Source organism: Solea senegalensis, linkage group LG11 (genome assembly GCF_019176455.1).
Source record: "Solea senegalensis isolate Sse05_10M linkage group LG11, IFAPA_SoseM_1, whole genome shotgun sequence".
Classification (NCBI taxonomy): Eukaryota; Metazoa; Chordata; class Actinopteri; order Pleuronectiformes; family Soleidae; genus Solea; species Solea senegalensis.
In genome coordinates this window covers 13,000,490-13,023,182 of record NC_058031.1, presented here as the reverse complement: position 1 = coordinate 13,023,182, position 22,693 = coordinate 13,000,490, and the positions used below count along the sequence as shown (strand labels likewise).

Here is a 22,693-nt window from a genome sequence, read left to right as displayed (position 1 = left end):
GCAGAAAGCATGGTGTTAACCAGGAAATAAGAATATACTGAATGACCACCAGGGGACAACTCCACGATAAAGCACAGCACATATGTGTGGACACCAGGTGCCTGGTTGCAGGAGATGCCTGTGAGTTTCGGGTTGCAAAGCCTCAACACGTCGCCAGCGAAATTGCAAATCTCGAGCCTAAGAAATGGGATTTCAAATTTTTATGGCTGACATCACTACCAGTTGCAACCTGTATATACTTAGAACAAAGACCTAGTTTGACAGGGGCCACCATCTTTCACCACAATGTATCTACATCAGCCTGAAAGGACAAACCAGCAAGCATACATTTTGAGTTTTGAAGCAGATTCTTACTAAAACACAAAGAACAACATTCATGCTGGTATGTGAAGATGCTCTTGCAGTCTCTTTGTCACTTATCATTTCACACTGGACCATTCATGAAAAGTGGAAAAATGTTAGGATTTACTTTGAACAGTGATTCACTGGAACTGGACTGAAGAAGAAAGCAGTCATTGTCCTCGTATAAAGCACAGCATATAAAGAATGCTTTTCATTGTACATTTTAAAAGGCACTAACAAGGTCTCCATATCCACATATAATTACAGGAAACATAATTGATGATTAATGATTCTAAGCTGAAAGTAAACAAATAAAAAAAAGACGTCTAATATTCATTAAGATGTAGTTTCTTTAATTAAAACTGCAGCACTGTATGTAAGTGTTCATAGTATTCCACTTGGACATGCATGGAAAAGTAAATATATTCATTTAGTACAGATATGTACAGTAGGAGTAGGAGTGTGAAAAACCACAACACTAAGTGCAACTTTCAAATTGTTGCATATTCCATTAAACTGCTCTTTTTTTTATAACAATTCTAGGTAACATTACTATGCCACAAACTGTGATGACGACAGTTATAAACCAATTCTGAAGAATAAGTTAGACAAGGACCGTCAAAAAAAAAGACCAAATTTATCTTCAAAGATATTACAAAGGGGATTAAAAAAATGACATTTATCTGTAGCGAAAACAAAGTCTGTGTTAAAGTTTGTTTCTATATTCATCAGTACAGTCAGAAGCATTATGACAATAGTTGTATCGTGCCGAAAACAGCACGCGACAGAAGAAAACGAGAAGTGACAAAAAGGTGCCAATGACATGAATTACATGAACACATGAAAACTAAATACAGTTTGAATTTTCATTTCATATGAACATTCGTCTAGAAGGGACCGCCAGCCAAATATAGCGCCAGCTTCAGAGTACAACAAAATGCCAGGCTCGTCTTTAGGACAAAAAGTTCAGTCAAAGGTAAAAAGTATTTAAGCTGCTGAGCAAATTCCCATTCATGTATACAGTACAGAAAAGAGAGAGAGAGAGAGGAAAAAAAATCATTAAAAAAATCTAAGATCAGAGAACCGCAAAAACATAAATGGACAGAAATACAAAGCAACAATAATTTTGTATTATTTTAGTGCATAAAGACATGCCCTCGTGTTAATGGACAGATATTTTGTCTTTGAAATATCACATCTTACAAATATATGATCACATCAGACAAAAATATACAGGAAACAAAAACAAGAAGAAAAGAATACCACTTGTATAGCTTGTTTATGAAAAAATATATTGATATCTGGATAAAACATCGCGGTGGGATTTCTAGAGAACTTGAGACCAGAGCCACTTCAGAAACAGTCATGAGGCATTTTTTTTTTCCTCCAAGTGTCTGACGTCTTGATGTGTCCCTCCACCAGATGACAGACATATCATTTTATGTCACTTAAAAGACACTCATGATTAAATCAATTCTAAGCAAGTTATTAAATATCTTTTTTTCCCTCATTGATTGTTTTTCGTTTCATGGTATGAACAAATATATATATTTTGCTAAGGCTCCACTGATTTTACACCAGTAAATCTGCTTGTTTTTAAGTGGGGAGTATCAGAGGCACCAATGTGATCTTAAGGCAAAATTACCAGAAATTATGACTGTGTTTAAGTGCAAATAACAAGCAATATACTGTATATTGTGTCACTGTGACCTCTGAATAACAAAATAACAGTCCGGCCATGTACTTCCTGTCCCAGAACAAGCACCGAGTGGCCATTGGAGATTCAGAGATCTGATTTGTTATGGCTTTGATTAGGTTTGGTGAAGAGCAAAGAGAATAAGGGGTTTCGTCGCACTTCCAGTGAGCAGCAAGGATGTGCAACCATCCTGAGAAGTGAGAAAGTAACAGTTACAGTAAGTCCAGGGCCCACACAAGAGAAAAACAGTCACTGAAATACTTTCAGAAAAAAAATGGAGAAGTCATCCACTCATAGACCAATCAACTGCTTAAACGTTTTCTTTGGAAGAATGTGAAAAGGTGAGGAAAATTCCCTTCAGGTGAGAAAAAAAATAATTTAGGATACTACACTGTTTTGGAGGAAGCCAATGCATTTTGGTTCTGTAGACTAGTCTGGGAGGATGTGCCAATTAGTTTTAAAAATGTAGCTGCACATACTGTATTAAGAACACCCTAATAGAAAAAGTCACATGCTAACAATCTAAATATTTATGTACTGTATTAGATCAGGAGTAGACAAACTGCTATGTTCTGATGTACATGAATATATACACACAGAGCCAACCACACACACAATTCATACATTTCATCATGGTGGGGGGGGGGATGAGAGTAAATGAGGTAAGATTCTGGGTCGAGATCACCTTGAGGTGGAACTGTTTACAAAACGGTCGTATGACTATTGAAGATACTACTGCATCTTTGGAGAAGTGGATGTACAGGAAGGGACGTATGCTGTGATGGCGTGTGTGGCTGTGTGCATGGCTAAAAAAGGCACTACTGCCCGCTGAAAACAGTGTAAAGTCCTGTGTGTATTGTTTGGTTTCTGATTTGATCACGAAGGTTTATGAGACACCTGTGAGTTTCAAACTATGCACATGTGCAGTACGTGTCGACATGTGGAGTTCATTACGTCGGTACACTGAGAGCGATGCAGTCCAGTGGAAAGTCATTTGACTGAGGGTAAGGAGAGATGAGCGGGAAGGCAGAGAGGGCACTCTGGGGTGGGGTGGGGAGGGTATGTAGGGGGGGATTCCAGCCCCTGTAGTCTGTGGCAAAGTGAACAGGAAGCTCTCTCCAAAGTCTCAGTCCATTCCCAGAAGGCTGCTGCTGAGCTCCAGGCCACAGCATGATGGCTACAGAGGAGGGTCAGAGAGAGCAGAGGATAACGAGGGGAAGCGAAAGACGAAATATTTGGACTTCTAGATTGGGGGAGTTGGGAGGAGTATGGGGGTATCCACTGCTCTTATTCTGCCCCTCTGGGGTGAGCCAAGTCTTGGCCATGATGACATCGCTCATCATCTGGCAGCAGATTGAGACTGTGCAGCCATGATAATATGAGAGGGTCCACTCTCAGCCCTCTGCTGCTGGCCCATTCCTGCCAGCACAGACATGGCCATGGCCTCAGCTGCTGCCCTTGAGCTCAGGCCGTTTTGGGGGCTGAGTGCCAAGGAGCTGTGCTGGATCACAGGCGCAGGGGAACCTGTGGGCTCTGAGGTGTCTCTCATGCTCTCTTCTACAGCTACACAGGGAAAAAAGATGACACATTAACAGATTAAACACATTCAACGATTCTATCGTCAGCAAAATAAAAATCATCAACAATAAAATAAACATGAACCCTCTTATGGCTATCATGATAATCAGGCCACCTGGATTTATTTTGATTTTATGGCTGTAGTATTGTCAAAAATTGTTCCGTGAATGAGTGCTTCTGCCCTTTTTTCCAAGATAACCTTTAATTTTGATATCTGGCAGTTATTCAACCGTTTAGGAATTACGGTACTGAGAAGCTGATGTCACATACGCGTGAGACCCTGGTCAATCTTGTCTGTGGTTGGATGGTCGTTATGCAGAAGTCCTGAGGGCTACCGTAATGATAAGTATATCATTCTCTGTTTTACGGTATCCATCCATTCGTCTTTTACCACTTTATCCTCCATATGAGGATCGCGTGGGGTGCTGTGCCAATCTCAGCTGACACAGAAAGGTGGGGTTCACTCTGGACAGGTCGCCAGTCCATAGTTTTTGAATTTTCTAGATATAACACACGAGAGTTACTGTAATGGGAAGTACACATGCCAAATTTGATCACCGAAGCCAGGATGGTCACAGAAGGGTTAAAGGTGCAGGAAACTAAAAATAGTTTAGTTTCTCTAGTGCTTTAGTATTTTACTTAATGGCTGTGAAACAGCAGGGGTACATATGCTGTATGTTATGTGTGGCTTTTAATTATAACAGAAAAACAAGTGAGAAAAACTATGATAATTGGATGATGGTGATTTTCTTTCATTAATTGATGTTTATCTTTAAATTGATGCTGCATTATTGAATATTAAAAAAAGTGTGTCAGCATTTCAAATTAGCAAAAATGTAATAACTAATAATATTATCTAATATGTTGAAACAAAGACAAAATTGTGATCTCAACTGAAAGCAATTCTCCTTTCTCCCCAGAATCGTACAGCCCAACTTCAAAAAAATCGAGTCAAAAATCAAATCACTTTTGCTATAATTTGAAACAACACCAACTGGCCAACACAGGTTTATTGTGCAAGTACCTAAGTAGGCAGTCTTCTTCTGTAGGTTGGTAACAGGACAGTCCTTGTGGGCCAGCAGCAACTGCTTCAAATGAGCCACCTCGTTCCGCAAGAGAGACACTTCATTCTGAGAAGATTGAGGATCAGCTGATTAAAACTACAAACTGATTGTACTGTGAAACCAAAAGTAAACATATCACTAATGTTGTTTAAAAACACTTTCAAAGCCCCGTTCCCTAATTCAGCGTTACTGAGGTGTAAACAATGTGATGTTTCTCTGTTTGTATTCTCCATTTTCTGGCCACAGAGTATGTATTACTATCAATCACGGGCAAAATATAGTTTTACTTTTCTGCAAATTATTTTATCTCTTAAAAATAACCTGAATAAATAATACAATGAGGATGTGAAACAAGTTGTACAAGGTTCCACAATTTCAACTTGTGTGTCAAATATTTCCCTGACATAAATTTTTTTTGCTTATCTGGTATACATCTGTTCAACTTCCTGGACTAGTTCTCATTAGTTGAGTGACTATGCAGACACATTTAATCTCCGCCCAGCCCACCCACTCGAGGCCCACTCACCGACAGCGAGACGTTCAGGGAGCTGAGCTCCTCGGCCTTCTTCTCCAAGGAACTGACCCATAGTTTGCGTTTTTGTCTGCAGCGTGACGCCGCAGCCCGGTTCCTCTCGAGGAAGCGCTGCCTTCGCTCATCTGGGTCATCGTCTGCTGTCCGCCGCCGACGCCCACCTGTAGGCTGTGCTGGAGATACCTAGAGAAGGGGGTCGGTAGAAGCAAGACAGAGAGAAAAGGGAAGTTTGAGTCATAGTTTCATCATGTTAGTCAGAACTCATCAGAGTCATCACACTACAAGCAGCAGTCCAGCCTCCATTTTCTGTAACGAAAACAGGTGATGTGCAAAATCTGTTTAAATCACCACGGTACTCCTGAACCACTAGTACAACTTTACAAACTGAATTGCACCAATTTCACATTAAATAATATAAATTTGAGCATTCCTTTTGAAGCAATCATTTGCACATTAGTGTTTGAATCACGTCCTTTTCCGTTTATGTCAGATCTCTTTATTCCAGATGGGAACAGACATTCAAATCAAAGGCACACTGCAGGCACGACAGGTGTATTTTCTTGTTTACCTGCCACAACCCAGTGATCTGAATTGTGAACAAAACACATGCAGCTTACCTCCTTCACCACTCAGTGACACTAGAGACATGCGAGTGCAGTCTCGCAAGTCTGCGTTATCTCTAGCGAGTAAACTAAGTGATGCTAAAGACAAAATGGCTTTTAAACGCAGCTCAGGGAACCAAAAGGAAGAACCAAAATTTGTGATTAGGTATGGTATCAAATTCACCATGTTGGCATAGACTTACGTTGCCCAACTCAAGTGAACTTGAGTGAAAGTAGTGTTTCTGTTCAAGCCTTCATGACAGAACACACAGTGTACCTGAGGTTGAGCAGGTGATGGAGCATCTGGATGTTGGACAAGCAGCTGGCTCTGCTCTGCCCTCTGAGGCACCATAGGGCTGCTGCCCATGGCCATGATCCCCATACTATGTCCTGACGGGCTCTGCTGTGACAGCGCAGCCTTCAGGCGCTTGAGGAGAAAAAAAAAAAGATGAGCAATATTAGCAAAAAATGAACATAAGAAACACTCTCTTTTTCTAATCAACTGTAAATGCATTGCAACATACAAAAGAAAAGACTATTGCTGCAAAAAAATATCAAAAGATCATTAAATCATGAAATCACAAATCAGACACAGTAGCAACCACACTTGATAATTACATTCCATGCTCAGTGTTAACCCATTTAAATGAGCTTGTCCTAAAATTTTTATTATAAGCCTTCAAAACAGCTTTAATCACACTTACGCACCAGATGCATCATGTCATGACAGCCGGTTATTTTTAGAGACAAATGTTTGTACTGTGAAATCTTGCAGCAGAGGGACTGCAGTGTAAATTTTATTTTACATGCCTTAAATCCTGTTGACTATGTATCCTGCTTGATCGCTGAAGTTTCCATAATGAAATGTGACCCAGTGCCAGGTTTTACCACCCTGTCCCCGGAGACCAGCCTGTATCCTCTGAGGAGTTCATTTAAAAATGTGCTCAAACTCGAACGAGATCTTCACCCTGACAGTGTCAAACATTCCCGCTTATTTTCAGCAGCAACATTCATGTGACATTCTCCTCTATCTCAACCTTTTCTATACTGGGTTCAGCTCTGGAGGCTACAGATGAAGTGTTTGAGTGTAATTTAACATCTTCACATAGGCTAAATTTACTCCCACATTTTATTGTCAAGAAGGATCTTACACTTGTTACTTGTGTATCATAGAACTATTTGCATACATATATTAATGCAGTGCAAGTGTGTTGTTGTGCAAGGGTTAAACAAACAAAGTTCCTGCGGGAAAAAGTCATATGATGAACAAACTAAACCAGCGCAGAGGAAGGCTGGAGGCTGAAGATGGAGACAAAAAGAACAGATAAAGAGATAAAAATAGAGAGCTAATCTAGTGCTCACCATCTTGGCTTCTGAGTGGATGCTGTAGCCAGAGGGGGAGTTAGAGCCGCTGCTGCTGCCTCCCAGAGGAGGACCAGGGATCCCAGGAATGTTGGGTACCATGCACAAGGGTCGGGCCAGCTGGAGATGAGATATGAAACATGAATAACTCAAATCAAAGTCTTAGCTATTTTGTTGAAATAAGATATATCTGAACTAGTGGTCAGCCTTACATTAATGACAGAGGGAATCTGTACAGGGCCAGGGAGCAAAGGCACTGCCTGGCCAGAGGGAAGCATCATCATGGGGTAGTGGCTGGTTGGAGAACTAGACAACCCCACAAAACCCCACAAAACATACATTTAGATAATTTACATCCAACATTACTACTCCAAGCAGGGCAGAGAAAAACTGCACAGGCCCTGAAATGATATAAACAAAAGGTTTGCACTGTTTGCTGTACAATACCACAATAGTTCAGCTCTGAAAATGATTGGAAATCTTGCACAGAACAAATCACATACTGTATTGCAACTGGTGCCATATTTTCAAAAAATCTGACTCATCAGTCAGTAAAGATTCAGTACAGCACTGGAGCCGGCAGTCTAATGATGCACTGTCACTCAGGATTCCCACTCTTTTCTCCAAGTCCGTATTTTTCCATGCACGGTTAAGTTGGCTGTTTAATTGGACTACTGTGCTTGTCCCATTATACAAGCACAAGCAGTAGACTAAGGTGTGTCTGCCTCCACTACACTGGGTGGCGATATGCCCACTGTCAGCTTGTAAATATTGGTTATTTTCCTGTTGACCCATTACATCACAGATAAAAACAACTTAAGCTGGCAGCATCTTTCTGCTATCCATTAACTTTTTTAAATGACAGAGCATAAATTCAATCTTCTGCTCAGTCCCTAAATGCAACGGTCTGGATTTCTACCATTGTTCTTGCTGTTGTCTTCTCCTCTATACCAGATTCTTTAACTTTTCTGGGTCAAAGCCTGGGGGTGGGAAATGTGGAGCATGCACAGAGAGCCTAGGGCAAATTGGAGTCCTGTTAAAAGTATACATACAGTAGTAATTACATTATTTGGGTGCAACTAAAAGTCTGTTTACATTCATTTTACATGTCCAGGTTCAGGTGGACTTAAACAATAATTTGTTATCTACAAACATTATGTAAATGTGCAGAGTTTGGGAGAGTAGTAGTATGTGCTGCACCCAGCTCTACAATTAAATCTGATCTTTCTCATTTCAAATATTGCGTGGTGCTTAGCATTAATATTATAAAACAGGCCAAAAATGAGCGCATGTACAAGAAGTGAAACTGTAGTGGGTCAGAGGATGTCATCTGAGCAGATTGTCCTTCCTTGTGGCCCAGTATTTTGAATTCAAAGGGATTAAGAATGTGGTCACATGCATAACAGATCAGATCAGACCAAATGTGGTTGGTTATTAAATCTCATCGATATCAAGATCTCTCTGTGAGAGATATTTTTAGAAACTATCATTATTCTAATACTTTTCTTGGAATCTAAATACTAGGAGCAACTCTTTGTACTCGTTTACTTGTTTAATAATAGGCTCATCTGCAGCCGCTGAACAGGGACATGCCAGAGAATGTCTGAAAGCCACAATTGCATTTTATCTTTAAATTTTTGCTTTGTTTTAAATACACTAATGCTGCAAATGAAAAAAAAACAAAATAGTTAAGCCAGTATTTAGCTGGCATTTGACTCAGATCCATTTTTTGCTTCTATATCTTGTTTTGCCTCCAGGTTCTGCTTTATTATACTCCAAAATACCTAAAAACCCATTTAACCACTTCAGCCACAAGTTAGGATAAAAACAAAAATAATTAATCTAAGAAAAACCACATATGCAGGTCAACATAACTTAAATTATTATGAGTTAAAGTTCGACTTTCATTGAAATGCATCTGCTGCTATGTGATTCTAACTTCGGACTGCATTCAAAGCATTTCTGAGATCTTATGGCACTCTCGTACACAAATTACTATGTTAATATGATTCTGAAGGGAACTTCAGATGGTAATGTTATCTGTTTCTGTGAGCTTTAATTGATAGTCCACAAGTTCAATGTCTGCCAAAGCAAAATAAAATCCCTTTGAAATAAATTTCCAAGTCATTTTCCCTTTCAATTTTTTCAAGCATTTTCCATGACTGGGTTTTTTTTCAGAGTTGGAAACCCTTTCATACAGGGTCAGAAAATCCTTAATTTTCTGTCTCCATTAAGTTTTAGAACGACTTAATAGAGACACATCAGGATTACAAAGATCAGCATATATCAGGACAAGGATGTTGAAAAAACTTAACTCACCCCAGAGTACGACTGGAGGGTGGTGCCTGTGTGATGACAGAAGTTGGTGATGGCATAGTAGGGTGGAGGCCATCAAAGCCCAAGTGTAATGGGAGGGAACCTGGACGCACGATAGTCGGGGTGGGGGCTGAACTTCTGGTAGGAGTATCCTAAGATAAGGGAAATGAAAACAATTATAAACTCATTATACAGTCATTTTAAATACAACAATACAACCTTTGACTAGGTATAAAAAAAATTATGAAACACTCCCTTGAAGATGCACTTATATAATACAGCACAGGTATAACGATACGTATGAAGAGACATTCATCTCCCACTGCTTCATTTTCTGTAATACCTTTTCTTTAACCAGAGACTCTATGCTACTGTCTGATCCTCCAGATATAGATTCGGGACTGTCTGGTGGCGAGGAGTCGACCTCCACGGGTGCCTCCTTTTTCACCTTTACTTCTGATGCCGTCTGCAGGCTCATGTCCAAAGCTGCAGAATTGGCAGCAGGGTGCTGAGAAGGACAGAGAGTTAGTACCTTTCCATGCACAGTTGCGTAGCCATTCAACTGGACTTGTCCCAGTATACAAGAACTAGTGGTGAATCAATTTATTCAATGAAATGCATCACTGTGATACGTAGGGTGGTTATAGGCCAAATATCAGCTTGTGAGTATTAGGCAAATAAGGATTAGCTTGTGGCTAGTTGTTGGCAGAGCATAAATGTGGTCCCCTTCAAAATGTTGCCATTTTTCTTGCTTTTTTGCCTTCATCTAAGAACTGGCTTCTTCTGTTATTTCTGGTTTAAAGCCAGGGGGTGGGAACTGTGAGCAATGTGACTGGGAGTCACATTGTTCACAGTTCCAACTTAAAGGAATTTGATTTGGTACAATTTCAGTCACAACAACATAAACAGTTTGCAGTTTAGTCAGACTAATGTAATAATTAGTTTCTTTCTAACATCAGGTAAACGTCCTGAAAGAGAGGAGTGAAGAAACCACATTTATCAAAGATAACGGTCTCAGTGGTTATACTTCATTAAAAAGGAAGTGGGTATTTTACATATAAACTACTATAGCATCTGTTCATGAAATACTATTTTATATGCAATAAAACTTTGAAAAAAAATCCCCCCTAATATGATTATGCAATTATAATTTAATGTGAATGGATACACAGACTAGAGCACAAAGACAGAATATTGCAAGAGGATTAATTTATGACTACCGTCACACTTGCGGTTAGTCGGATAAGAGGTAGTAAAAAAAATGATTGTTCACTTAATGGGTGTTTTTACAGAGCGCTTAATCTGCTTCTGTACATAGAAATAGAAATGTGCCAACTTGCAATCATAGAGAGAGTGAACAAAAAAAACACAAACAATATCTTCAACCCAAAACCTTTCTTACCGAGTTCTTTGCCCTCTTTTCATCGTCATCTTGGTCGAATGAGCTGGCCAGCTCATTGAACAGACCAACCTCCTCACAGTTCTTTAGGAAGCGGGTGGGAGTAGGTGTCGTGTCTGGCAAACAGGAATGAACAGAAATAACTATAAGTGGCATTTTTACACTTCATTCACACTCCTCATTGAATACAGATACCCATGTCATAAATGCGCCTTTGAAGCAGCTCTTCTTGAGATTTCACAAAGCGTGTTGGAGTACACTACTGGTGATGCACGCTAAATAGTATTGATCTGAATGACAAACAGTACCTGCAATAATGACAGAATCAGTCCTTGGTGGTCCAAATTTCAGTGTCATCTCATGTTTGTGTTTGTGTACAGCCAAATGGTCCTCATTGGTAAACCTCTGGAAGGAGTGAGCAAAAATATAAGATGAAAGATTAAGACAGTATATAAATTAGCCTCAAGGTACTTGTCTATAATTTCTGGTGACCTAAAGAAAATGACTAACATCTTAGCCCAGATATCGTATTGCATCATGTTAGACAGATAATCTCTTGGAGATGTAGCCCAACACATACAGCCTATACTATATACATCATGTGACTAACCAAAAAAAAAAAACAGTGCATCTGTGGTGTACAATTCCTCAGTCTTTAAAGCCCTGTATGGGCCCATTATAGCTGCAGGATATAGGCTCAAATGACACCTACAAAGATCTAGAAAGAAACAGGGTTAGCATGCAGGTGCAATGTATTTTTTAACAGAAGAGAAGATTCTTGTGAAGTTGTCAGCATGTATAACACATGGATAAAGTAAACTGTATCTCTGTAAAGCTCTATATAATCTACACTGTTGCCTTATCGGGTATCCACAGGGGAAGTAACAGTACATCTTAATAAGAGAGCAGCAACAGCCATCCACTCCACTGAGACACGGCACTTCTTCTTTGGAGAGAAGGAGAGGCAAATCAGTCAAGAGACGTAGGAGGAATAATCTTGGTTCTGGCACCAGCCTATTCACCATTCGCTGCAACCTATTTTAGGGGTGCTGTGTTGCAGTTGCGAGTTCAGTCGTGAGAGTGAAGTGGAAACACAGTCAAGTGTCATGGGACTTATTTTTAGCCCGGCCAGGCAGCATCACCAATACAACTACACGTCTCATTTGTCTCTTTCGTCTGAACACAGCGCCTGGGCCTTGTGGAGAACTATCTCCAGCTAATCGCCCCGTATAAGATACTGGCAGCTCAGATTAACCTTCGCCACACAGTAAATACTGGGCATCATATAATGGGGAGGCTGCTGCTGCTGCTGCTGCTGCTGCTGCTGCTGCTGCTGTTGTTGTTGTTGTTGTTGTTGATGTTGTTAAAAGGAAAACCCTGCGCAAAGCCAGGAGTCAATCATCCATGTTCTATTATGGGCATGATTCAGACTTTCCTGGTAGACAACTGTTGCTTCTAAAGGGCAGCATTTTAACAGCATTTGGACATAAGGAACAAACACATGTGTCTTAATGTACAAATTTGGTTAAATAGTAAATATTATTATTATTATTATTATTACTAGAAGTAGTAGTAAAGCTTTATTGTCACAGTGTAAAAGAACATGAAATTACAGAGCTCATCCCGCACGTCACATTTTTCAAAACAGCAACATAAACGTACCTGAAAATTAGTTAAAAAGTATAAATATTGTATAAAAGTACTAGGTATGTACTAATTTAAATGTATACAAGTAATACACAAAGGGCAATAGGCTCTAAACATGTATAATGAGTGTATGTTGTATAAAGATGAGTAAAAAATTGTGTATAGAATATTGAAATTACAATGTTTCAGATACACTGCTTTGTTTGTGGCAGCAACTCTGACCACTAGCCTTACATATTCTTGACTAGTTCTCTGTACTGATTACCATTTATTTGTACAGCCTAACCAAAACCCAATCCCTAACCTTAACCATAACCAGCTGATGGCCTAACCATAACCTTAACCTGTCTTCAGAAATGAGGTTGTGCATCGTCAGGACCAAGTTTTGGCCCCCGTGAGATCTATTGATCCTGACAAGGTCAGTGTTTATACCAGAAAAGGTTCTAAAGAGGTAATAAATACAAGTACACACAAAACAGACACCCAACCTTAATAATAACTTTGTACTCAGTCTACTCGCAGTTCAGACATTTCTAGTGTTGTGTGTTTTACAGAACTAATTAATTAATCATTTTACTCCACTGATTCTTGCGACAGCTAAACTGAATACATACTTTCAAATAAACAATTAATCAAACGTGTTCTCTGCACCCAGCTACCACCCAGCTCTGTTGAACTGCTCTCAACAGCTTTTCAGTTTATAAATCCAATGAACGCTACCCAGCTCATCTAAAGTGCAGACACACAAGGTTAGCAACAAACAGTGGATGATGCTGCCTGGATGGGCTTTAAATAAAATAGAGTAGTTATCTAAATGTTAAAATCTATTTAAAAAAACTTGTAGATCATGTCTGTGTTTCTGCAAGTAAGGTTGTGTTGGGGATATGAAAAACAAACTCAAACTTCTAGCACAATCACACCATAGCACGAACCCCAGAACTGTTTATACAATGGTTTAACACTCAAACAAAGCTGATGAGAGAGCCACAGCTGTAGACCTGCATCATCATCATCAGCTGTCACTTCCATGTGATTGTTATTGCGTTTACTGTCAACTAAATTAATAATGATGTCCACACATGAAATATTCAGAGTATTAATTTTGCCACAGAAACATTTTAAGGACAGAGTCCCTAGCTGCCCATAATGTTCTGAGAGGGAAATAAGAAAAGCAATCATCCTTTATTTATCCAACACACACATGTTTAACTGCTTCACACTGGTGCTGTTTAAACCACCAACCACATGCACAGCAGATCAGCTCTGATCACAGAAAACCAATATGGGCTTATAAATCACAAAAGATTCTAAACCACACACAACACTTTTTCCTCCAGACGACCTATTAACAGATAATGCAAGGCATATTGTACCCAACTGACTACAGCAGCAGACGACTAATTGAGCACAACATCAGACATGATGTTTCCTATGTTGAATTATTTTTTTGAGTCCTGACTTTTAATGTGTTGCTTTATCAGGCCAAGCACTGACAACACACCACGTTACTGCCATGTGAGCACACTACTGGCGCTCAGCTGAGTCACTGCCATGGCTCAAACCTGTGTCTGCAGGCGCTGGAAGTTAGCAGTGACAGGTTGAAACAATAACTGCACTCTGATTACTCACTGGAGCTTCCACTGAGTCACAGCTTTAGGAGACGGCATTGTCTCAAAAGACGCAAAAGTGTGCTAGCTAGAATACTATTGGTGCGATGGTCATTAGGAGTAGACATCATCCTGTCAATGAAAAATAAGTGTGAAGACTTTTCAGGGTCAACAAGTTCACTCATCCTACATATATTCAAAGGAAGTGTCATCTTAAAATACAGCATCTTCAACTTCCCATTTTTCTTTTAAAAATAAAATAAGTTCAATAATAATCTGTGACAGCCTACATTGACTGAGTATTTACACAAGGACATAAATACCAGACACCACACACGCACGCACACACCTGAAACAAGGAAAAGGGAGGAAGAAGTCTTACCTGTCCACAGCCGGGAGCACTGCACACAAAAGGTCGGTCGTCCCCCATTTTTGCAAAGACCTTGCAGTGTAACTGTGGGAGAGGAGAGGAAGAGAACATTGCTGCGGCTTTTCTTGATTCGTGAACTGGAAAATCCTCAGAACAACAAAACAGGGATGCTGTGGCTTGTAGTCTTTAGTCCAAGCAGGAAGCCGAATGCTTTTTAAAAATAACCCTGGCAGAGAGGAAAACACGCACAGAGGCAGCAAGACGAAGTTTCCCTGGTGATATTTCCTTCACACAGGGGGGCTTCTGGTCGGCCAATGAGGAGCCGCTTACAAAAGAGGACGGCAGCTACCATTAACACAAAGACATCTCCCTCTCCTTCTCCTTCTGTCTCATTTTCCCTCACTTCCAATCCCTCCTTCTCTCATTACCACTCCCACCTCGCACTTCCACGGCACCTCCCAACCCTTTCCCTTCACGTACCCCTAGTCTTACCCTTGCTCTGATTCAGTTGTTTCTGGCTCTGTTGCAGTCTTCTTCATCCACTTTCTGAACTCTCTCATGTGAAACAACTGTACAAATAAGTACTTTCGCACTGACCTGACACTGTAACTTTTACCTGTTGTCCTGGTTGCCTCTAACTTTTTTGGATGGAGATACTCGTAGCTGACGGACACAGTCAGTCCCACAATTTAAAGCTGCAACGCATATATTTTTTGCTATTGTTGATGTAATTGTTCTGTTTCTGTTTGGTCTTTGTAAACAGGGACATTGTAAAATTATCCTTCATCTATAAACAGGCTCTATCAAACAAGAGAGAGCATTTGTTTGTATACACCAGAAAATTGTGGGTAGGGGTAAGAAGCATTTATCACCTGAAGCTGCTGAACAAGCAGGTTTTTTAAATTCACCTCTGTAGATTTTCATGGACATATCTTTGAGTTTCAGTCCTACTCAAACCTATCTGGAGTTGTCTTGCTTTACTAGATGAGTGTTGCTGTTGCCGACGTCTGTCTCTTGACACAAACAAATCGATTTTAGTGTTCAGTGTGAAAATGTTGCCGGGCGACACAAGATCTTAACACTGCTATACTGAGAAACACATGAAGAGTTGTGTGGAGCCGATTAACTTGATTAGCATGGAGTGAAGTCATCTGACAATACCTTGAATGTGACAGACATTTTAAAGGTTACGCACATGTTATGACACTTTAGGTTTCCTACAAGTACTTTCATACAATAATGAACTAATGAGTGGGTGACATGTAGAGCTGTGGCGATTAGTCAGCTAACAATTACCATTTACATGATGAATCAATCACCAAATCATTCATGCATAAAATGTTGTTTTCACCCAGTCAGTTTTTCTCCACTTTTGTTTGGTTTAACGGTAGTTCCACAACGTTTCTTGTTCTCTTAACTATGCCAAATGCTCTGTCAATTGGCAGGCAGAACAATTAATTGCTAAAGACAATAACAGGTAACTACAGCTGTTATGACTGGGTTTGTGCCACAAACTCAAGAACTTCAATCAAGGGATTGAAACAATGAGTTATATAAGCCAGGTTGAAAAAGCAATCCATGCAAACTATGGCACTACTGTTCTTTTGTGGGGGTTTTCGGGGTTAGTTTTCATTTCTAATATGTTGGAAATGTTAGGTTACTTTTGCGTTTCTTTTATGAAAACACCTGCTTGAGCGTAGGTGATGAAAGTGTAATTCAGAGAGGTGAACCGTCTGTAATACAGAGAATAGACTAACAATTAATCATCACGTTATTACCCACATCATCATCCTCAGTGTTTTATGCCTCTGTTCATTCATCATTCTTTCAGTGTTAGATGATGTGATATATTCAAGTGTCTGTTCACCTGAAAAGCTACTTTATTATCACCTGAAACAAACAGAGGAAAATTTATTTTGTGAATAAAGCTGTCGGCTTTATCACTTTGCCATCATCATTTATTAAATAACATACATGTTTTTCTTTATCTGAGAATCTAAATTAAAAAGAGAGTCTCTTTTGTGACACGTTAACTGAGTCAAGGCTAAACAAACTACTTGGTTAGATGTGAGAAAATATCGCTGACATCGTTTCACATGGACACAATTGACTGCTATGCAAGCAACACATTCTACCTCTATCTGTATTTTAATAATAGAGCCAAGCAAGAAAAGCATAAAGGGGAACATTTCCAGAGCCTTCCACAATCTGAACTCCCCTCTCCCCAAGTACAAGCTTTTGTCAAGCGTTGAACATGTACATGTACATCTGTTTGGATTTTCCTCCTGTTGTGTCTGACATAAACTAAAGCTATGTGAGGCTTAAAGCTTCTATCAGCTGTTTCCACAGAGGAAAATGACTCCACGTGTTTAACCCCCCCCCCCGGTCCCAGCCCCATTCTGTTCATTGCCGAGAAACACACCAGGTGAAAACCAAATGGGAAGTTTAGGAAAATAACTTGAATCAGGGAATTGGAGCGACGGCAATGACGATGGACGAGCATAAGTGATGTCTGACAGCTATTACACAACGCTGCCCTGCTGAAAATGACCAACATGTATCAAGGGCCTTACTTTGTAAACACGTACAAAGTGTTCATGTAGAAACCATTCAATAAAAACTTCTAAAAAATTATTTAAAAAATAAAAAATTCTGTCCTGATCAAGGATAGTGTCCATTAGGGCTGAACAATTACTTAACAAAAACATGACTAAAAAAAGTTATACTACAAATCAAATTACAATCACAGTATTTGTCAAAAATCAAAATTCGATATTTTACCCAAATTGCTCAGCCCTAGTGTCCAATCAAATTAACTTAACTTAATGAAATACATTTTGGTTGTCTTTTCTGATTCACCTTCAGAACATTTACCTCAACTATGATAATTTGACAGCACAGTCTCTGTCGTTCTATGTTGTGCTAGTAGGTATTTAGTAATATTGCAGAGTTAGCGACCACATTAATTTCTGTTGTAAAGAATGACATGAGTTGAACATGTAGTGTGAACATTATTGAGTGGGACAGATTATTCATTATGTTGGCGAAGCATAAATGTCTGAACGTTTTCCCAAAGTTGAAGTCAGTACATTTTCCTCCTTCCTCCCTCTGCGGAGAACAGCTGCTCCTCAGCCAACACATGATTACTGAAGCCTTGTGCTGGAATACGAAGCTCTCCCATGACGCTGGGTCTGTAACAGGCCTGTGTCATGTCGCTCAACTCCATGTATTTATGGGGAAAGGGGTGTACATCATGTTTGTAAGCAAAAGCCCCATCCCTCGCTTTACAGATCAAAGGCTAGATGAAGCAGAGCAGTCTGATTTGTTGCAGAACTCCCATGCTCTGGAGAAAGACCACAGATTGGTGCCAAGGCCCTTGCAAAGTGCTTTAAAATCCACTGAGTGTATTTGGGCAGAAATGTGTCTGCAAACAAGATACTCCACTGAGCTCGTTATACCGAGGGTGTGGACTGTTTGGGGAAGTGAACACATCTGGCGTGAGGAGGGGGAACAGATTCAGAGTTTACATCTCACTTAAGACAGGCTAGACATTAACTTGGCTGGCTGGCACCAACATGAAATATGGGATCTGATTTTGTGGTAAGTCCACAATAAATTCCATACGACAAGTGTGGAAAATGTAATTTGCTTGTATAGATTCTATCTCTTTTGAAAGATTGCATGTAAAATACAAATTACACTGTTAATCAGTGTGATTGTCAGATGTGTCTCTGAATAAGTTATGGAAGCAATTAATAAGTTGAAAGTGCTAGGTCTAACAGCACACTGTAAAATACTCATTCAAACATCAACTCTGTGAGAGACAATAAATCTGTCTGCTTTCTGCTACTTACAATCTGATGCACATCACTGATATTCAAGGCAGGCGTGGATATCAAATCCACCTATTTTCAACACGTTTCCTCCAAGGTGACATGGAACCACTTACAGTGCCCTGATTCCTGACCCTCTCATTGAGCTGCTGCCAAAGTCCCACCGTTAACTTAGATTTCTCCGACTCAGCAGGTGTAGAGGAACGAGTCCCAGCTATAATCAGCCACAGCAATGCAGTGTTTGATGCAGCCTGCTAGGAAACTGACTAAACAAACTGTATTAATAGCTTGGGCTGCAGCCATGACTCTGGAATCTGAGGTTTGAATTGCCAGAGGGTAGGGGAGACCCCACAAAAAAAAGAGTAAAGGAGGGGGTAGGAGATATTGAAGTATTGAAATACTGAAATACTGAAAGGCAGGCAGGCAGGCAGGCAGGCAGGCAGACAGACAGACAGACAGACAGACAGACTGACAGACCAGAAAGAAAGACTATAAGCTTTACAGGACATAGATCTACTTTGTACTGTCGCAGGGTGTGTGCAGCCAGTATGTATTTATGCAAGCAAAGTGAACATGAGATTTTGTGAATGGAACAAATGAAATCCTATCTCCATGTCTGCATAACTAACATGTTCTAAAAGCTAAATCCATGCTAACCAGCAGACAATGCAGCACAATACAGGATGGACTCAGTGCAGTTCACTACAGTTAACTCAAATATATACCATTGTACAACTCACCTACAAACATGGTACTTACATATATTTACCATGAATGTAATATGACAACGTTTCAGTTTTAATTTGCATTTATAGGCACAACAAGACAAATGTGTGAACATACAGGTATTTCCATCAGCAACAATTAGTTCTACAATGTCCAGTGTTGTGATGTTCTTTCTAGGGCTGCACAATGTTAGGAAACTATGCAATATACGAAAACATTGTTGAACACTGTGAGGATGACTTGCGATAAAATAACAAATGCTGGGGCTTTGTTCATATGGACCAAAATCATATCCCAGTAAACTTAGGCTGAATGGCACTATAACTTATAAATCCCAATATTTTCTTTTATGCAATGTTCAGTTGAGTTGTAACTTGCACTGAAAGATTGGGGGCGGGGTTATGCAGTGTGTGTTTGTGTGTGTATGAGTTTGTATGTGTGTGTGTATGAGTTTGTGTGTGTGTGTGTGTGTGTGTGTGTGTGAGAGTGAGAGAGAAAGAGAGCTCTGGAGACTCTGCTCTATAATGAGATGCAAAAGTGATCACAGCATGAACAGTATTGTGTTAAGGACGACAGAACATTGTCTAATAATACACCATGTATCAAAATATAGCAATATAATATGAAAAGTCAATATTCTATCCAGCCCTATAAGACACTGAAAGTTTTTTTATTCAATTTCCAACAGGAGGTAAAGCCCCTTAAAACATGTTTTGCTCCTCTAAAGTGCATCCTTACATAAAGTTAAACATAATAATTTAAATTCAACTGCAGTGCCACCTACTGCAATTGTCTTACTATTTTTGTTTAAAATATGCTAAGCTGTCATATATCAGGCCAAAAAAAGAAAGAAAGCACAATCTACATTTACACCTAGTTCAAGCATTCTGTATGTAATGTATCTTTTAATGATAGTAAACTTTTGACATATCATGCAGCCATTGTAATTTCCATCTTAAAATATGAAAATAAAAGGCTGAAATTGCAGCCAAATGTGTGTCATTACCAAGAGCAGGTCAAGATGTTGGGTTGGCCTGAGCAGACTGAACAGTTTTCTCTGGTGTAAAACTTCTCTATGTGATGGAATGAGGTACAACTCTGCCAAAAACATGACCTACATTCCTAATGAAGGTGTTGACATGTGCGGGGATACGGATCCTTGGGCGTTAAAGGGCTCAAATTGCAATACTAAGGATATCATTATTACTCGAGACTTTTGAGACTGACCTTGCAGACCTTGTTTACCATCGCATAATATTTTCTACCGCCAAAATAACACACAGGCTAATATTTCTGCTGAGATTTTAGGAACATATGGGGGGAGAGGCGGAGGGCTTTTGTCGGACTGAAATCCCAAATCCATGTAAACTTGAGCAACTTCATCAGAGAATGTTGGAAAAAGTTTTAGCCTCCATTACCTTCTGGCTACGTACGGGCAAACCTAGCCCTGCCTTTTCCCGTAACAAGACCGCCTTTTCTGTACAGCAATTGGCTATAAGCACGTCATTCAGCAGCATCGAGGCTTCAGACACTGTCACTAACACCCACTGGCTTCATCTTATTGGCTACAAACCCGAAATCAACTTTTTGTATCCACAAAAAAACTAATGGCTAGCTGCTGTGGCTAGCCTTACCCACAGGCCGAACGCGCATTCAAACTGAGTAATAACATCGCTACTACCAGTCTCTGCGGTGACAGCAAACATACATGAACCACCTTTCACACACAGCCGAAGTGAGCCGGGATTGTTTTAGAGACATTGCCGCGCACAGTCACAGCAAACAAAAGCAGAGGAAAAAGCTAGCGGCTGCTTGGTGGGGAGGTTAGCGGACTGACACTTGAATGCACAGCGAGAACATGGGTCCGAATGGAGCGCTGTAGCTGCAACAACAGTTTTGACAATGTGAAAGACGCGTCGTTTTAGCAACAACACACACGGAAACTGTCGCGCCGGATGCTACTTTGTCATCGTTTCGTGTCGTCGACAGATGTATGGCGAATTAAAAGCGTTATAAAGTGTTTACAAACTCACCCTTGCGCCCCTCTCTCTGGCTCCCCTCTCCTCTCTCTTGGAATTTGACACTCCCCTCGTCAACGTCGCAATATCGCGAGAATCCACGATAGTTGGTGTCAAATGTTTGAAAACGTTAAAAAAAGGGGGGCCGATAATCAACGCATTTGTGTTTCTCCACATTGTTGTACATTCACATTTACATACCACACACATACAAGTACAATACATAAACAGAAACAAGTAATCAACTACAAAAAACCGAATGTGTCATTTAATGTGAAATCACATACAGTAATTGGAATAGCACGGCATGGTAACAACAATTAACATCAGAAAACAATTGGTACAAAAAGTATAATGAAAAATAAATGACAATAATTAGGCATTTATTATCCAACTAATTAAAGCAGATGCAGCTTACACAAAGTACTTACCTTAATTCTTAGTTTAAAGTTTGTGTATGGTTAAAAAAAATGCAGAACAGAACCAAAACAGCAACATAATCCCTGCAGTTTAATGAGCATCTCAAATCATAAATGCCCATAATGATTAATATCACAATCACAAATATCCTACTAATCATCCCCAAAGAAAATCCTCACTTTGTTTTAGAATTGATTTTAAAATTGTATTGTTTTCTTACAGCTCTAAACGGTTGGCATCATCTTACCCTCTCGGAACCTCTCAGAACTCTTTCTTTCTTTCTTTCTTTCTTTGAATAATCTCTTTTCCATGCCATTTGAAAATGTGGTGGTCTAAGTTCACCTTTGCTTTATATCTGTTAAACTATAGTAAGCTACTATATAATATTATTTTTATTACTTTATTACTACTTTAGTATTATTATTATATACTAAGTAACTGTGTCCCAGTGGTGTAGCCATACTGTACAAATGCTTTATGCCCCGTTCCACTTTTAAAAATTGATGGTGTGCAACAACTAAACATCTGAGAATGAATCAATTTTAAAATAAAATGATGGACCAGATTGCTTAGGTGTTGCAACTGCTAAAGGTGTAGCTTATTTTAAAGACGCCATGTATCATTTTAGAGCTAATCATATCTAATATAATCACTGCTATAGGCTTGTGTCTTCTCCACGTATAATGAGTGGTTTCCTATTCGTTTTACTACTGTATCATTCACTGTCACAGTTCACATGACACAAGCGAACAGGTGAAGTCGTTGTATGTACATAAATAATGGTGTTGTTCTTTTCCTTCATGGTTTGGTTTCCTTCCTGATGTTCTCACACTATTCGCTCTCTCTTTTGAAATGACAACATCAAGCACAAACCTAAAACAATTGGCCACACTATTAGTGATTCAAACAAGAAAACGCTACAATGGGTAAACATTCATTCATTCATTTTCTACTGCTGTCTCCTCCACATGAGGGTCACGAGGAGCTGGAGCCAGTCCCAGCTGACATAGGCGGGGTTACACTCTGGACAGGTCCCCAGTTCATGGCAGAGCAAACATACAGAGACAAACAACAACTAACTTATACAGTCTATTTAGAGCGTCCAATTAATCTCTGCATGTTTTTGAATAGTGGGAGGAAACTGGAGGAAAAACCTCACGCGCACACAGGGAGAACAAACT

General features: G+C 39.7%; 2 protein-coding genes across 6 annotated transcripts in view; both read right to left on the bottom strand.

The window, feature by feature from the left end:
• The window catches only part of samd11 (sterile alpha motif domain containing 11), a 1,171,052-nt gene that overhangs the window by 184,668 nt on the left and 963,691 nt on the right, over positions 1 to 22,693 (bottom strand). The window lies entirely within an intron of this gene.
• Positions 675 to 21,150, bottom strand: atf7a (activating transcription factor 7a). Of its 2 annotated transcripts, XM_044038100.1 has the most exons (12): positions 21,108 to 21,150; positions 14,528 to 14,599; positions 11,200 to 11,296; positions 10,895 to 11,007; positions 9,836 to 10,000; positions 9,496 to 9,644; positions 7,389 to 7,482; positions 7,177 to 7,296; positions 6,092 to 6,241; positions 5,207 to 5,395; positions 4,641 to 4,746; positions 675 to 3,601 (listed from the first exon to the last, which is right to left on the bottom strand). In XM_044038100.1, exons 2-12 carry the CDS (start codon positions 14,573 to 14,575, stop codon positions 3,378 to 3,380), a joined length of 1,455 nt encoding a protein of 484 aa, XP_043894035.1. In that variant the 5' UTR covers positions 14,576 to 14,599; positions 21,108 to 21,150; the 3' UTR covers positions 675 to 3,377. The 2 variants fall into 2 exon arrangements, with proteins under 2 accessions (XP_043894035.1, XP_043894034.1); XM_044038099.1 differs by lacking the exon at positions 21,108 to 21,150 and having other exon boundaries at positions 14,528 to 15,217.

Excerpts from the sequence above, each read along its gene's own strand:
- atf7a (XM_044038099.1), bottom strand. The coding sequence starts at position 14,626 with ATGTTCTCTTCCTCTCCTCTCCCACAGTTACACTGCAAGGTCTTTGCA. Across the intron at positions 5,396-6,091 it reads CATCACCTGCTCAACCTCAG|GTATCTCCAGCACAGCCTAC; the intron begins GTACACTGTGTG and ends CCCCTTCTCTAG. Across the intron at positions 3,602-4,640 it reads GAAGAAGACTGCCTACTTAG|CTGTAGAAGAGAGCATGAGA; the intron begins GTACTTGCACAA and ends TTCCCTGTGTAG.